At 32.6% G+C, this 18,255-nt stretch overlaps 1 protein-coding gene across 1 annotated transcript; it reads left to right on the top strand.

Moving 5' to 3' along the window:
- Nucleotides 1-728: 728 nt before the first annotated feature.
- On the top strand, nucleotides 729-4,264 carry LOC109192745 (probable trans-2-enoyl-CoA reductase, mitochondrial). The gene is made up of 11 exons (XM_019343448.1): nucleotides 729-1,151; nucleotides 1,356-1,453; nucleotides 1,851-1,982; nucleotides 2,361-2,504; nucleotides 2,577-2,679; nucleotides 2,789-2,888; nucleotides 3,041-3,117; nucleotides 3,188-3,266; nucleotides 3,354-3,472; nucleotides 3,892-3,995; nucleotides 4,091-4,264. Exons 1-10 carry the CDS (start codon nucleotides 958-960, stop codon nucleotides 3,983-3,985), a joined length of 1,140 nt encoding a protein of 379 aa, XP_019198993.1. The 5' UTR covers nucleotides 729-957; the 3' UTR covers nucleotides 3,986-3,995; nucleotides 4,091-4,264.
- The last annotated feature ends 13,991 nt before the right edge of the window (nucleotides 4,265-18,255 follow it).

Here is an 18,255-nt window from a genome sequence, read left to right as displayed (position 1 = left end):
TCAGACCTCTTCGTTATAGGAGTATATGTTCATAATTTTATTTCTATATGTTTATAAGTGTAAGTTCATAATGTCAGAGCTCTATGTTCATAATTCAATAACTGTACATTCATACTTCCATAATTGTACATTCATAATTCCGTAACTGTACATTCATAATTTTCGAAGCTCAATGTTCACAATTTTAGAGCTCTATGTTCATAATTTTATCACTATATGTTCATATTGTAAGTTCATAATGTCAGAGCTCTGTGTTCATAATTCTATAACTGTATATTCATAATTGCATAACTGTACATTCATAATTGCATAACTGTACATTCATAATTCAGTAAGTGTAAAATCATAATTTTCGAAGCTCCATGTTCACAATTTTAGAGCTCTATGTTCATAATTTTATCACTATATGTTCATAATTGTAAGTTAATAATGTCAGAATTCTGTGTTTATAATTTTATAACTTACATTCATAACGTCATAACTGTACATTCATAATGCCATAACTGTACATTCATAATGATACAAACGAATAACGCCGTTAACGGCGAGACAAAATCAATTTTTTTTGTAAACTGAAATGACACGTTTTTCTTAGAAACGACATCGTTTTGAACTCATGTCCACAATGCATTGTGGACACAGGTGCAGGGCATAATTTGCCTGGATACGTGGGGTCGGTGTTTGGGAAGAATGATTGGGTACGTGGGGTCAGTGTTTATATAGTTAGTCAAATGAATGAATGCGATTGAGCCCGAGAGCCCAATCTTTGGCCCAATAGGACTGAAACGGCCTGGGAACACGCCGGACTGTGGGACGTCGCCGGTGGTCAAGAATCATGAGGGCAAAACGACGATGTTTTTAGTGTCACTCTACTTATTCCACCAGCTTTCAAATCGCAGTTACCAGTAGTCCCACCGTTCTACTCTAGATTCTTAAGAGAGAAAAATTCATCTGTTAATGGCGAGACTTGGATTACTTTCCCTAAAATCCCTCCTCCGCGTAGCAGCGACTCCGTCTTCGCAGTTATGCCGGTCCTTTCTTCACCGTCCTCGCGTCGCAACCTCCACAATCCGAGCATTTTCTGCGGCCTTGTCTCCGCCTTCCAAGGCCATTGTCTACGATCAGCAAGGCCCTCCGGATTCTGTCACCAGGTACCACTCATCCTGCATATAATGTTCAATTTGGCCCACGTTATGATTCCAAATTCCAGAAATTTCTGCTTGTTTTACCTCAATTTGCTCTTATACACAAGAATAACGCGGAGTATATATATATATATATATATATTTATAGTATACATACGAGTATATGTGTGAATACATTCTTATACTCCTACTAATAAGTTTGTGTTGCAGAGTTACTGAGCTTCCGCCAGTAGAAATCAAAGATAACGACGTATGCGTTAGAATGCTTGCGGCTCCAATTAATCCATCGGATATTAACAGAATAGAAGGTCTGATCATTTTAGTTCTCTCTCCCTCTTCTCCTCAGCTAAAAATTCTGAACAATTTCGTCTGTGTAGTAATTTAATTTTTGTACAAACTTAGTTTCAATCATTCTGTTGTAAGTGGTAGGCTATAGTCATTCGACTCATTTCATACCCGAGACTTCCCAGGATTTCCATAACTTTGCAGCAATTTTGGTTGAGTTTTTGTTTTAAGTAGAATGATATGTTAGTTTAGCCTAAATTCAACTATTGTTGCTGAAAAGCTCTAGGTTATACCATATAAATAGTGAACTTATTATTCTTTATTTTTATGCCACCTTTTGAAATGAATAACGGATTGATGATTCACATATAAAAATCTTGTTATAGAATGTAATATATGGTAAAAAAATTATTGTCATAGGTGTATATCCTGTGAGGCCATCACCACCAGCTGTTGGAGGATATGAAGGGGTTGGAGAGGTTCATGCAATAGGCGCTGCAGTAAAGTCTCTTTCCCCTGGAGATTGGGTTATTGCCTTTCCACCAACTTCAGGTATGACCTTTCATTTATGATCTCAGAAATTGAACGTGCAGTTTTATGTACTTCTTTTCTCTCACTCTGTTCCTCTGGCAAAGTAGAAAGTTCGAAGTTTGACTTTTATATATGCTTTGTATTGTTTTATGTCATTAGCTTTTGGGTCGACTATTTCAAGGTGGGCCTTCTAGAACCAAGGTTAGGAGATGTCACTGAATTTCATATTTGAAATGGAGTGTAGATACCTTGATTTTTATGGTAGTCTTATTATACACTTTATTCTAACCACTGGAGATTCATTTCTATTCCCAATATACTTCATGGCATGAAAGATCTCCATGTGGCTTTGTGGTCTTACAAGCAAGGAATTGTTCATTTTTTTTCTCCTCTTAACAGGCACATGGCAGACATATGTTGTAAAAGAGCAAAGTCTCTGGTACAAAATTGACAAAAACACACCAATGGAATATGCTGCTACTGTAATTGTTAATCCATTGACTGCCCTGAGAATGCTTGAGGACTTTGTGGTTTTAAAATCAGGTATTGCCATTTCTCCTCAATTATTACTGTGTTCCCTTCGATCTCCAGTTTCTGATTTATGTGCATGTGTAGGAGAATCTATTGTGCAAAATGGTGCCACAAGCATTGTTGGGCAATGTCTTATTCAACTTGCACGAGTTCGAGGCATTCATAGTATTAACATCTTAAGAGACAGGTATTTGAATTAGCTTCCACCACATTCAACTTTCCTTATTTTATATTTATGACAGGCATGCTTTCCTCGTTGCATAGTTTTTCCTTGTTTAAGCAATCATTATGAACAGACCAGGATCAGATGAAGCAAAAGAAAAACTCATAAAGCTTGGTGCAGATGAAGTATTTACTGAGAGTCAACTTGAAGTGAAAAATGTCAAAACTCTCCTGGTATCTTACATCATCTTAATTCAATGGCTGAATTGTTGAAGTGTTCTGTATGTCTCATTTTATTTTACTGGCATCTACGTCCGTGACAAGTTTGAATTACTATACTTTCTCTTTATTTACTCTGTATTGCATTTTACTCTCATGTGTCATAGGGCAGTATACCTGAACCTGCTTTGGGGTTTAACTGTGTTGGCGGAAATGCTGCTTCTTTGGTTCTCAAGTTCTTGAGGTTAGATAACTCCAAATTTGAACTCTTTTTTTCCTTTTCCAGATATAAAAGGCTAACATGCTCTTTTCAGGCAGGGTGGAACTATGGTTACGTATGGTGGTATGTCAAAGAAACCTGTAACTGTATCAACAAGTTCTTTTATATTTAAGGTATAGTTTAAGTATAATTTCGAGAAACTCAGTTCCATGTGCTCTTTATGAAGAAGCATTTGCCACCTTTTGATATTATGTTTGTAGGATCTTTCTTTGAGAGGGTTTTGGCTCCAAAAGTGGTTAAGTTCAGATAAAGCAGAACAGTGTCATGGCATGATAGATTATCTTTTGGGCCTAGCTCGTGATGGGAAATTGACCTATGAGTATGCATTCTCAACTTACTCTTGCTAACCCCCATACCCTCCTCTTCTATTCTTTTCAAGTTCCTTCTCTTGAAATATCTAGTGACTCAAGTAATTGATACACATCAATTGCCAATTTGGCATTTTTCCCCCATTGTGAAGATTATTTGACAACTAGATTAACTTTTTTGGACCACTCAATCATAACTAATCAAGGAAGCTTTTAAAGGGAGAAAGATGTGTTTTCTCTGTTGCATTTTAGATATAAATGACTGCAATATATTCACTGGATGTTTAGTGTACTTCTCGCTGAATGTTGGAATGTTAAATTTTTTACTCGAGACCTGAAAATTGCTCTGCAGTTATATGGAGCCTACTGATACTATTACTCATAATAATGCACATGCAAATCAATGCATCATCAAAATGTTAATCTGCAGGATGGAGCTTGTACCTTTTGATGATTTCCATACCGCTCTGGATAAGGCACTTGGAAAGCGAGGAAGTCAACCTAAACAAGTCATTAAATTCTAATCTTTTCGAGGTAACATTATACATATCTTCTCCATCCATCTAGCATATTGCTGCTGCCTAGTCGTGTAAAATCTTCATCTACATGTGCCGTAAAATCCCTTGCAGTTTGCTAAGCTTTTCAAAATCTAAGATGGGGAGTGGCAGATAAACAGGACACAGGAGTAAATTTCCAGGGTTAGACGATCTCATCTCATCTCGGTTTCTGTTATTACTATTGTGAACATTTTTCAAAATAATCTTGGGGGTCTTTATTGTCAAAATGTTATTATGTTCCAGCCATGTGGGTTTGCTTAGGAAGACAGAAGTAGCAAAGGTTTGGGGGGATGGGCAGAGGTAGTTTGAATGTTTGATTCTCCCCTTTGACGAATCTCCCAGCTTAGGTAAGGGAGAAGTAATAAATAGCAAGTAAATGAATTCAAGCCGTTATTTAGTAGGAAGACTTATAAATGAAGTCGAGTTGGGAAGTGAATAAAGTCATCATATAATAAAAATATAGACCATCTCCAGCTGTTTCCAGAAGGTCCAAACAATGACGGCGTTAGCACAAAAATATATTATATTAAAAGACACGAGTCTTTATCCAAATTCCAATATATAGTACTATCAACAACAGTGAGTGAAACCGCTAATGGTTTTTACAAGTGAGTGAATAGGAACAGATGCCCGAATGGGCAGCTTAGTTGGTCACATGGATGAAGTTGGGGAATAATGATTCGGGATAGAGTTTTATCAGCAGCAGTGTGGAGGCAACTTCTCAAAATAATGGGACTCTTTGTGCACAATCTGTCGGGCTGGGGCATGATAAGTAAGGCAAGAAAAGCAAGGTCTTCATTTTCTAGGGAGTTGTTAGGTTGCAACCCCGGACCCCGGTGTTGTTATTGCCCACACCTCGTACATATCCATACATAGGATAATTGTCTCGTGCAATAATCTTTTTCTATATTTATCAATAAGGATTTCCAAAAAAAAAATATTTATCAATAAGGATCCGAATCATTAATGTGGGATTCCGGATGTTAAGTTATCCATCGCTTTTACCAATAGACTGACACAAAAGTCAATGATCATTATCAAATTGGAAAACCATTAGATTCGACTCTACGCACCGATACATTCTTCCCAACAGACGTTGCCAAGATTAATAGTTAATCACAAAGAACAGTTGGAAAGGCATTAAAAAGAAAAGGACAAAAAAAAAAAAAAAAAACTTAAATACAGAGTACAGACAATACGGCTTTCTTTTTCCAGTTGCCTATATGGCATTTAAAAATTCATAAATAATAAATTTACGTCATTGAAGGAAATCCACTTTGACTGGGGACTTATCTGCCGCATTAACTCCAAAACAAGAAATACTTTATGTACCAAACAGACTAGAAATCAACTAATTTCACACTGAATATTACAAGGATAGAAAGATACAGTGTCATCATTGGACTATCCAAATGACTAAAAAAAATAAAAATTCAAGTTGAAAAGAAAAAAGAAAAAGAAGATACAACATTATACTGTATACACTATGTATAAATACTAGTCCGTATGCGTAGTGAATTTTAAAGAAGTATTAAATCATAAACCCGGAAAACAGAGTCCGAGAATCTCTCTGCTATTCTTCAGTTCAGCTGGGAAGTGGCGAAATCCGAAATAACGACGACAAGTCATCTCTCAGACTCAGACAAAGCATCAGAGGTTTGCCCAGATGGAAATACCTGTTTGGGGCGAAGGCAGCTTCCCTCCCCGCAGATTTTCTTTCCGACCGCCGCCGCCGCCGCCACCACCGAACTCGACAGCTCCTTAGCAATTCTGATCTTCACGTCCCCCCTCCTCGGAGACGGCCTCGTCTCCGGTCTGACCCTGAGGCTCGGGGCTGGGCGATCCATTGATTCCAATTCCATTCTCAAGAAACAGAGCAATGCTCCGAGCAGACCGATTCGGTTCCGGAAGAAGAACGCCCGGAGAGAATTGAACTCCGGGTTGTTTGGGCTGCGGGAGAATGGAAGAGGAAGAGCGAGAGAGAGAGAGAGAGAGAGAGAGAGAATGTTTGTGTGTGAGAGAAAGTGGAACGAGTGAAGCAACGAGAGAGAAGTGAGGAGGAGTGAGGGCTTTTATAGTATTTTGGCGATGATTTAACGGATGAGAATACGGAGACGGCCGTGAGGAGGTGGTGGCGGGTGGGAGTGGGGGTGGGGGATTGTGATGCTTTGTTTCTTCGTCCACAAGGCTCAATTTAAAAGAAAATAGAAATTAAGGAAAACATATTATGTTCACACATACCCCTAAGACCACAGGTTTTATATATACTTTGTCATAATTCAAACATGCCCTCAATAGGGCTATAGACTCTTTCAGAATATAATATCTCAATGTCTTTATAATAAAATTTATTTATATATACTTTTTACAAAAAATCAATGTCTCATATTTAAACTTTTGACCTCTCATTTAGAAGAATCACAATTACGTCGCTCGACTATAAGATCTTTCATAACATTTTATTTTATTACTAGGCAACATATCACCAAAAATGATTACTTTCATTCACTTAACCTTTCTTGTCCCATTGTATGATTTTCTTTAATAATTTTTTTTATACAGCTATCGAGATGAGATCAAATCTTTAATAATTCTAATCTAAAGTCAAATTTGATATTAACCTATTTTTATGTCAATTTGATATATATCCAATCTTTTATCAAAATTTAAACATATCAACAACTTTTTGGTAACATTACTAAATACTATAACATATTGTCGATTTTTGGCAAAATAAGCAAAAGTGTTTTAGTGACGTGTGAAAACATGATTCTTTCTTGACCTTTTTCCTTGTCAGAGGGAGGAATAAATTAATTTTTTCTAAAAATTATTCTTCCCAATACCATGTTTTACGTTTGCTCAAGATTATAACATTTTGCTATACGCATATATACCATTTATACCTTGGTCCTAATATTATTATGACATGGTTATTTTTTATCCTTTAACAAAATGTTAAAATTTTGTTAAATAGAAATACATTTTAATCTTTTTTATATAGAGTGGATGGACCCTACTATATTTTGATTTTTTAAAAATATAATTAGATTTAAATGTGGTTGGTGCGTCCATATGCGGTTGTGTGGTGAGAGAAGAGCCCTTAATCTTGTCAAAATCAACGTCTAAGATTAACAAAATTTTAAAAAGGGAAAATGACACTTTTTGCCCCTAAGTTATATACTTATAGCATTTTTTCCCCCTCAATTATTTAGGTAAGCACATTAGTCCCCTCAATTATTCTAAAAGTGGTGTTTTTTCCCCATGATATATTAAATTGACATTTATACCCTTAAAGTAAACATTTTATTTATTTTACTACTCCAACAAATTATTGCGTATACGTAGGGATGACCACGGATCGGTTTGAATTGAACCGGATACTAAAGCAATCGAATTAATAGCTTTCGGTTATAATTCAAATCTAGAACACAATATTTAAATGTCAATTTATTAAAATTATGTATCAAAAAAATTGAATCTTGAACCGTGAACCGGCGGTTCCAGATTCGATTCGCGATTTTGAACCGTCTTTATTTTAAAATTTTATTTTTTATTTTAAAATAGTGTAAATTCAACAATAAATGTATTTTATTTTTTCAGTTCGGAATATGAACCGTCCGTTCCGGTTCACGATTTTAATAAACTCTAAATATCGAATTTCGATTCTAAATTGTAATTGGAATATTTCGGTTTGGTTGCTATTGTGTTTGTTTGGTTTGATCCAAATTATGGTCATAATTTGTTGGAGAAAAAAAATAAATTAAATATTTAGTTTAAGGGTAAATATGTCCATTTAACATTTTCAGGGGGAAAAACAGCCACTTCAATAATTTAGGGGGAAAAAATGCTATAGGTATATAACACATGGGGAAAAAGTGTCATTTTCCATTTAAAAAAAAACACGGTGACAATTTGGTAATTTTTGCATTTAGGTCAAATTTAAGGTGTATGGTTTTTCTTCTTAAGATGCGTGATTTTTGTGCTTAAGGTGTGTGGTTTGTGTGCTTAATGTGAGTAGTTGTTGAAACTTAAGGTGTGTCAACTTGAAGCTTAAGGTGCGTGATTTTCCTTCTTAAGGTGCGTGATTTGTATGCTTAAGGTGCGTGGGTTGTTGAAACTTAATGTGCGTCATTTTAAAACCTTAGGTGCGTGGTTTGTGTTCTTAAGGTACGTGGTTTGTGTACTTAAGGTGTGTGATTTGTGTACTTAATGTGCGTTGGCCTAAAGCTTTATGTGTGCGTGGTTTGTGTTCTTAAGGTGCGTGGTTTGTGTACTTATGATGCACCATTTTAATGCCTAAGGTGCGCTGCGTCAACCGCACGGGAAGCTATACCCGCACCTGAACCCTTCCATATATATATATATATATATATATATATATATATATATATATATATATATATATATATATATATATATATCATTTTCAATTTTAACTATATATAATTTTTTTGGTTGATTTAGCAATGTACTTTATATTATCAGTGAAGGAGTGCTTTGCCACCTTTGAGGGTCTTACCAGGCACAAACAAGATTAGTTGCGATGTGTAGTTGCTAGTCGACTGTCTAAGGAAACTGAAAAAAAAAGTCAACTTTTTTTTTTTGTTGATTTAGCAATGCCCTTTATATTTTCCTTCAAAACATTAGATACATACATACATACATATATATATATATATATATATATATATAGGGTTAGAGGGAGATGTATTTCTAAAATAGGTTTTGTACAAGACACCCATATGAAACACATAATACTTGTTAATTAAAATATTTTTTTTAATGGAATCATAAAAAATATAGGCAATGTTTGGTAAAATAGTTAGCTTATAGGTAAATTTTGGTTTATTTGACAACTATTAGTTGTTTGACTTGGTTTAAAAATCAATATAAGTGTTTGGTTAATTATTTTTTTGTATTCCAAAATGCTAAAATTCAAAAAGCTAATAAAAACAACTTTTTCAATCATCTTTTTGTACTCCAAAATGCTATACCAAACAACTATCATCTAACATACATCTAATTTATCAAATACCTTTCTACAATTAACTAATGTTATCAATTAGTTATATTTTTTAATTAACTCAATCAGCTAACAGTAATTTACTAAACAGGGCAATTGTGTTTTGACTAAAACACATTATACATTTTATTTGATATGATTTTACACAGGACTCCATAATCCACATTCCCCTGATTTACATTGGGAATTGAATGTAGGAGGAGCATTAATTGGAGGGAGATCCTGAAAAGAAGTAGGACAATGAGACAATCAAATAAAAGTGATTGATGACTTTATATTAAAGTTTGAAAACAAGAAAAAAAGAGGTTTTTTTTTTAGTACGTGAAAGTTGGTTGAAAATTCTCCAAGAAAGTCCTAATAATAATAATTGGTTTGTCTAAAAAATGCCCTTAAATGTTTTTTCTTTTTTGGCAGTTTATGTATATGTTTTTTTTTTTTTTTTTTTTTTTTAAGGGTGATGAAGGAATTCACAATCACATTATTTAAAAGTGTGTATGAAATAAATCACATCAGAAATGAGATGGGTGTGTTAGATAAACTATTCCCAACAAATCACATAAAAGAAATAAACCACACTGCAAAAGTCATGTACGGCGAATTTAACTGAGAAGGTGTTTACAATAATCGTACTCGCAACCCTTAAAACAAAATCCAAATTTGCAACAAAATTTTTATCATCACAAATCAAGATTTTTCTAATAGTGATTTAAAACACTCATCCATATTAAGTTTAACCCAAACTTTGGACTTAGTCCACGTGATGATGCTATCTGCCTAACTTAATTTGTTGGTACGAGTGTACAACAAGCTCATTATTGTTAGATTTGGAATTTGTTATCAATTATTATGATACATCCCAAGTTGTTCTTAAAAAACGTAGTACAAAGCATTGTTAGATTTGATCTATCTAAAATAGCTGCCATTAATTATTTATGAAAAATAAAAATAGACAATTATGAAGACAACCTAAGCTATGATATTAACTTTTGCCTCAAAAGTTTGTCAATTATGACGAAACATCTATTTGGGATTAGTCTTAGGATTGAGGAGGATAAAAGTAATGGGAACTTACACTTATAGAAAACAAAGAAAAAGGGTTGCAATGTGATTGATTCATCATAATTAACAATTCAACTTGAGGGGCCCGCAGATTTGGTGCATTGTCATGACTCCACTCAATACAAAGTGTTGGAAGTTTCCTTTCGTGCATGTTTACATTAGTGCAATTGAGAATTTTAGTTTAAAGTTGGAGAAGAATTTTAGTTTAAAGTTATAGTACACCATTTAGAGGATTGATCTGGTAATTTAATTTAAATTTAAAATAATATCTTGTGCTCAGATGGCATGCAGTGATTATTCTGATGTGGGAGTCATGAGATTGAGCCCCAGTAGAGGTGTGTTGACTCTTTGTGCTACATTAAGTTGAGAAAGTATGTTTGAATATATACTACAATGTAATAGATCAGAGTCAGTAGCATTAAAAAAAAAAAAAAGTAAATGTAGGGCGGAAGCAAGGGCCAAGTCTAATACCATATGACTAGTGAATTATTGGGGGAGGCTTGTAAAGGACCAAGTCCAGTCCCAGCACTCTAGCTCTTGAAAATATGTGACAGTATAAGAAAATAAAGTTGCGCATTCGCTATTAGCTATAACTTTTGAGTAATGGTAAGCGCGTGATCCTAACAAGTGGTATCAGAGGCAGGTCACGGGAGTTGTGCCTTCGCTATTAGCTAGCTATAGCTTTTAGCGTAGTGGTAAGCGCTTGATACTAACAGTAACACACAACTCAGTTTGGAAAATAATAATAGTAGCACACAACTCAATTTGGAACTTGACTGAGTGGGTGTTGGTAATAACCAATCTCGTGATTTTAGGTATGAAAATAATGATCCCCCCATTGGTTACTCATTTCGGAATGCTCATGTTGGTTTTATTTGTTTGGTCAAAGTACCTATAAGGTCCTTGTACAATAGTATTTTGTTCAATTTAGTCATTCTACCTTAATTTTGTTTAATTTAGTCCAAAATTAATTATTTTTTACCACCAATATATTACATAAATATGTCCAAAATAAATGCATATTTACATGATCACATTGATATTTGAACGCTCAACATCTTGCATAGAGAAAGCAATCACTACGACTTTACCACACACACACACACACACTATATATATATATATATATAAATTAACAAGACCGAGTCAACCGGTTTAACTCGACTAACTCAACCGAAATGAATGAGTTAACTCGGCCGAATTCGGCCAAGTTAATTAGGCTGCCTAGGCGGCCGAGTTAGGCGCCTAGGGAAGAAATTGTCACGGTCTGGAGACACCTAGCGTTTAGGCGGGGCCTAGGTGAGCGTCTAGACCCATTTTTGTAACAGTGTTCTCAATGAAAGAGATTGAGTGTTTAAAATTTAAATTAATTGATAATTTAAAAATTTTAATTATTATAATATATAATTAAATTTATATATTAACTTCAATAAATATATCATATTTTAATTAGAGGTATAATATGTTAATTACATATTCATAATTTAAAATTGTTAATAATCTAAACATGGTCAATCATGTACATGATGGTCTATGGTTCACGACGATTGGTTAGGGACAAAGTGTCAATTATGTTCTTGGGATCATTACAGAATAATAATCCGTACTAGACTTTGGCATATCACCAATTGGTCCAAAAAGAAAATGGCAACCTTTTCTTTTGACAAGATCTGCTGCATGTGACAAGAGTAAACCTAAACATTTCTCAAATAATTAATAAATATAGATGTATCTGACTTTTCTAAATAGGAGATCACATATTTAAATATCTATAGGAACATTAATTCTTTTTACTTCGATAGATTAAAAAAATATGCGTGGACAGTTACTACATTATAATTGAGTTATTAGTAATAAAAAAAGTAATAATAGACTTTATTTGAGCTCATGCAACTAAAATTGCTTATCCCATATAGCATTAATCACCCATTATTAAAGTGAAAAATATTATTTTTTTTTGGGTGCTCCTATTCCATGCCCATTATTTGACAAGGTGTTGGAACTCTATTGAGTTTTAAAAGAGTTTTACTACATGAACTCCAATCTTTAATTTCTCAATTTTATTCTTTGATGTGGTTAGAGATGATAAGTTTACTATATGTGGATCTCAACGAAAACGTCAACATCAAAATTTTGAGTTGAGAAAGTAAAAGTAAGGAGTAAAATTTGAGAGTTCAAGTAATTTTGTTTTTTTTTTTTGTTTTTTTTTTTGTGAGTAGTATTGACCCTGTTATATATGTAACATATAGTATCTGTTCATACATACTTTCTCAACCTACTAAAGCCCAACAAGTCAATATTACTTTCACTGAGGACCTCCACGTGGGAGAGTCACTTCATGCCGCTTGACCACAAAATTTTTTGCAGTAGTATTTTCTCTTTTTTTTTTTTGAAATTAAATAATTGATAAAATAAAATAAAACAAGATTTGATTCGAACTTTGGAAGTATCAAAAAGTGGGATGAGCAGAGTGTTAGATCCTTATTCCTTAAAATAAAATATCCAAATAAAAATAAATTACAATATTTTACAGAAAAAAAGGAATTAAAAAAGATGGAGTACAGTTTTCAAAAAAAAAAACAAAAAAATATGGAGTACAACATTTTGGATATAAAGTCAAATACAAATACGAGGAATTAATTAAACAATATAATAAAGTAACAAAGTCGGGTTGTCGGAAAACAGAGTGGAGGACGAGAAGACATGTGGCCGGAAAATGACAATAGTTAATCTCTCCTACCCAGTGGGATGAATCCGTTTGTGGCCGCAGATTGCCCGTCCGGCGGCTATGACGGCCGAAGCCGCCGAACTGAAGAGCTGTTTGAGAATTCTCATCTTCACGTCCCCCCTTCTGGGCGCTGGCCTGGGCTCCGGCCTGATCCTCAGGTTTGGAGGTGGGATATCCATTTTGGGAACCGGAAAAATGAGCGGAAAGACGGCGGAAGTAGAGAGTAAGAGAGTATAGGGTTAATTAAAGCAGAGAAAGAAAGAAAAATGATGGTGAGTTATTTATAGGGTTAATACTTAAAATGGTTCTCGACTATAGTGGTTTTTCTCAATTTTATCCTAAACAATTTTGGTAACTTAATGTAGTCTCAGAGTCTGGTGTTTTTACCCAATTTAGTCTGATACTTTTGTGTTTTTACTTAAATTAGTCACTCGTTTGTTATTCCGTTCATTTGTTGTTATATAAATAGACAATTCATTACTTTTAATATTGGCATCTCTTTACTTATAAACATGTGAAGTGTGAAATTCTTTTTTTTTTCTTTTTTTTTTACGAATTACTCTCAGAATCACTCCTAGATCTGCGAATATAAAATTTGATTCGTAGGTCTGGGTGTAATTCGTGCAAGAAAGAGAGATTTCTCACTTTGCAAGTTGAAAATAAAGAGAGATCAATATTGATATTATTGAACTGTTCCATTTATTTAACATCAATTTGACGAAATAACAAACGGAGGACTAAATTGAGCGAAACACAAAAATTTAGGACTATATTAAGTCACCAAAATCGTTTAGGACGAAATTGAGAAAAACCACTATAGTCGAAGATTTACTCCTTTTCCCAATATTAATTAATTAAATAAAAACTCTTTGTGCTCCAGAATATTCCAGCTTATTAAGTTAAACTCCTAAGTAATAATATGCAACAAATTCATCAAATTATCTCTTAATTTTTACTTCTACATCAAAAAAATCTCGATGTATACATTTGTATTGAGATCCACATGAATAAAAATAACTTATTAATATCCGCCACATCGAGAATAAAATTTAAGAAGTAAGATTTAAAAATTCATATAAGTAAAACTCTAATTCATAACCGTGTGAACAGAATATCCACATGTGTTGACTTTTGGAGGCTTGGTTACGTATTATACTAATTTTACTCCTGCATCAACATTTTATAAATCAACTACAAATTTTCATTTTAATAAGGTCTTAGATATAATGATTTCAAAAAAAAAAAAAAAAAAAAAAACTTGTTACTTATGATTTTATCTCATATTATTCATGTTGTTAAGTGTCAATAAGATCTTTTATATTTATGGCCTCTTGTGAGTAGCGTTTAAAAAAAATTAATTTTTTAGTCAAATATTAGAATAATTAATCAAATATTTTTATGCCAAATGATGAATGTTAAAAGGTAAAATTAGAGGAATAATGTAGCATTGTTCTAGATAAAATTTTATTTCATTCGATAAAAATTCAAATATTTTTTTTTTCAATTATAATTTGTAAGGGAGGACGGGAGAAGTATTAAACGCGTGCAAAATATGCGTTGCCAAATTTGGTATTAAAAATATAATATAACTGCTTAATTCATACGCTAAAATGAGGATTGAGGAAGTTAAGGTATCAAAGCCGACACGTCATAAAATCCCGCCATGCATACATTCAATGAATCTGATACGTATATGCTCCAGGCTTTATTGGTCCAATATAATACGAAGTAATATCATTGGATTTTAAAATGATTATTTTTTGGTGGCCAAAAGAAACACGCACTAATTACCTGCTCCCATTTAAAGTGGGTTTTTTTTTTTTTTTTTTAACATAAAATAAAATTACAAACTCTTATACTAAGCAGGTGTTTGGTAAATAATCATTAGCTGTTAGCGGTTATCTGATTAGGTTAGTGTGTTTGAGTAGATGATAGCTTTAGCTAATTGTAGAAAAATGTTTGGTAAATTAATTGTTAGCTGATTACATGGAAAATCATTTTTTTTTTCAAAAAATTGATCGAAAAAGTTGTTTTTAACAACTTTTTGAATTTTAGCATTTTGAAACAATAAAACATTACAAAAAACTAATTAATCCAACACTTATATTGAATGTTTAACCAATTCAAACAGTTAATAATGATCAAATAAGTCAAAATTGATTAATAAGTTAACTGTATGGTCATGTATATCATTTTCTATACTTAGGTTCTCATCTTGCATGTTTATCTCCGCTTCATCTTGAAATCTCTAATATACTTACTTGCCAATCGCCACTCCATATGCATCCATTGCTACTTATTTATCTCCTTACAAGTACAACTAACCACTTTAATTATTGTTGTTATTACCATTCATTATTTAATATCGTCATCTCCATATGCAATTATGCATACTCCTACCCTAACTTACTTACTTTAATCGTTGGTTCGACTTTTTTTTTTTTAATGAAAATAAAAACTTACAATATTTTTACATAATTAGAAATGAGAACCGTTTATTAAAAAAAAAAAGAAAAAAAAAAGGAGAAGAAGTGAAAAACTGAAAGTAATTTACAGTACGTTTGGTTCACGGAATGAATTTTGAGATAATAGGAATGCTATTCCATAAGGAATGGAATGGGCAAATAATAGAATAGAAAATGTATTCTATTGTTTGGTTCGCAGAAGGAATAGACTTTAGGAATTATATTACAATGTTTGGTTGATTTAAGGAATAGAAATGAAATATGTTTTTAAAGACATAAATACCCTTATAAAAATATGTGATGGTGGCGGCGGCGGTTGTGGCAGTGGTGGTGGTGCTGCTAGGGTGGTGGTGTTGGGGGCGGTGGTGGGAGCGGCGGCAGTGGCGATGGTGGCGGCGGTGGCAATGGTGATGACGGTGGCGATAGTGGTGGCGGTGGTGAAATAGGAAATAAATTTAATTGGGGGTAAAATAGGAAACAGAAACTTTAGGCTATTCCTGAGAACTTAGGAATAGTCTAATGTCAGGGGACCCCTAGGAATCTCTATTCCCCTTGCAAGGGGAATAGGTCATTCCTGGGAACAATATTCCTGGGAATACAAGTGGTTATCAAATAGAGAAATATGTCTATTACTAGGAATGCTATGTCATTCCATGCCTATTTCGTGAACCAAAGAGCCCATTAACATTATTACAAAATATTACGATTACCTCACTTTGATTATTATTATTATTAAAGTAAGCGATAATTTTTATTTTTATTTTCAAATCATATCAGAATATATAACAAAAATATTATTTTTAAAAGTGAATTTTTTTTCATAACAATCATGTTTCCAGAATATTGAAAAAGGAACTTTTTGACTGGTTAGTGGTCATTGAAAGCCACTTAAAAGTTGAATTTCTCCAGCTTATCTGTGTCAACAAAAGGCCAGAATATCTGTCTTGATTATTTTATTTTATTTTAATAAAACTTTGATATTTAGTTACTGAACTTCAATTCACATCCTCGAATGATGAACTACTAAAAGAAGTAAGAAAAATGCAATAAAAAATTTATAATCTTAAATTAATAGAATAATTAATTTTTTGAATAAAAAAGGTAGTTGAACATCCAAGGAGGTACTCGAGGAAGCCTTCAATTAACATCCGAATGAATTTGATGAACTGAGAATGAAATTGTAAGTAAATTAAATGAAATAATTAATTTAAATACTAGTATAATAGATTTAATAAAACAATTACTTTTGTGTTTATAAACTTTTTTTTTGAATGCTACTAGCTCTATTACATTGTAGTATAGTTTCTCAATCTACTGAAACATAAAGAGTCAATAACGCCTCTATTGAGGCTCGAACTTACAACCTTCCAAATGAAAGTCCAACACGAATACCATTAAACCATATAGTTCTGGTTGTGATTATAAACTTTAATTTCTCTTTTGTACAACAACAAATTAATATATGACCATGCTTATCGTACGTTCAATTCAAACATGTCATTGTACAGAATTAATTTAGTCGTCGTATGTCTCCCTTTGTCAGCTTTTACTATGTATATCAATTTTTTTTTTTTTTTTTTTAAGATTACCAACTCTATTACAATGCAGTATCTGTTCATAACTACTTTCTCAATACAATATCGCCTCCACTGAGATTCCTATTTAATTGATGGAGTAACTTGGTGTCATTGAACCACAAGGTCCTTGACTACTATTTATATCAATTATTTGAGAAATTTTCACTTAATTGGTTTGGTGAAAAAGTTTGATATATGTAGATTATGGAGAATAATGTCATATTGTCTTTGAAAATGTTTATGGGAATATCCGATTAATTGGAATGTATTTAAACTGTGTTTTTTTTTTCTTTTTTTTTTTTTGGAATAAGGTTCAAATTGGCCACTGAACGTAACCTGAAAATGCAATTAGGCCACTGAACGAAAAAAAGATGCAATTAGATCACTGAACACCCAAAAACGTGCAATTAGGTCACTGAACACTCCAAATGTATGCAATTTCACCGGATAGCAGGTTACCATCAATTTTAGCAGGTTACCTGCTTACGTGGCGGCTGAGTTGGCATTTTTAATAATTTTTAAATAATTTTTAATAACTTTTAATAATAATTTTTTATAAAAAATTTGAAAAAAATAAAATTTGTTTTAAATAATTTTTTTTTTAAAACTTTATTATTAAACTTTATAAAAAATTATTAAAAATGTCAACTCAGCTGCCACGTAAGCAGGTAACTTGCTAAAATTGATGGTAACCTGCTAACAGGTGAAATTGCATACATTTGGAGTGTTCAGTGACCTAATTGCACTTTTTTTTTTTTCGTTCAGTGGCCTAATTGCATTTTCAGGTTACGTTCAGTGGCCAATTTGAACCTTATTCCTTTTTTTTTTTTTTTTTTTTTTTTTTTTTTTGGAAAGGTGTATTTAGTTAACATTTTATTGAAGAGAAACTTACATTACCTAAGAGACGTGAAAGGATAAAATTTTCTCTAAAAAGGAAAAAAATCGTATATAGATGTGGGCTCTGTTTGGCAGAGCTTATTTAGGAGCTTATAGCTTATTTTAAGTTACTAATAAGCTATAAGTTCTGTTTGGTAATGTTCCCAAAATAAACTCCTAGCTTAAAATAAGAGCTTATTTTGGAACGCTACTTTATGTAGCATTTCAAAATAAGCTCCTAGCTTCTTAACTTTTTTTCCATCTTTATCCTTATTATTTTAAAGAAATGACATAATTTATCCTTCTCAATTAAAACCTTTTTCTCTTCTCCTTTAATTTATCCGCAACTTTCACCGCAAATATTATTATTATTATTATTATTATTATTATTATTATTATTATTATTATTATTATTATTATTATTATTATTATTATTATTATTATTATTATTATTATTATTATTATTATTATTATTATTATTATTATTATTATTATGAGATTTGCAACAA

This window comes from Ipomoea nil, unplaced genomic scaffold (assembly GCF_001879475.1).
Source record: "Ipomoea nil cultivar Tokyo-kokei standard unplaced genomic scaffold, Asagao_1.1 scaffold1834, whole genome shotgun sequence".
NCBI lineage: Eukaryota > Viridiplantae > Streptophyta > Magnoliopsida > Solanales > Convolvulaceae > Ipomoea > Ipomoea nil.
The sequence above is the reverse complement of the archived record's forward strand: the minus strand, read 5'-3'. Positions and strand labels throughout refer to the sequence as shown.

Bases quoted from the DNA above. Each gene is read 5' to 3' on its own strand.
- LOC109192745 (XM_019343448.1), top strand. From the start codon at position 958: ATGGCGAGACTTGGATTACTTTCCCTAAAATCCCTCCTCCGCGTAGCA. The intron at 1,152-1,355 runs GTACCACTCATC...TTTGTGTTGCAG, and splicing joins CCTCCGGATTCTGTCACCAG to AGTTACTGAGCTTCCGCCAG. The intron at 3,473-3,891 runs GTATGCATTCTC...GTTAATCTGCAG, and splicing joins GATGGGAAATTGACCTATGA to GATGGAGCTTGTACCTTTTG.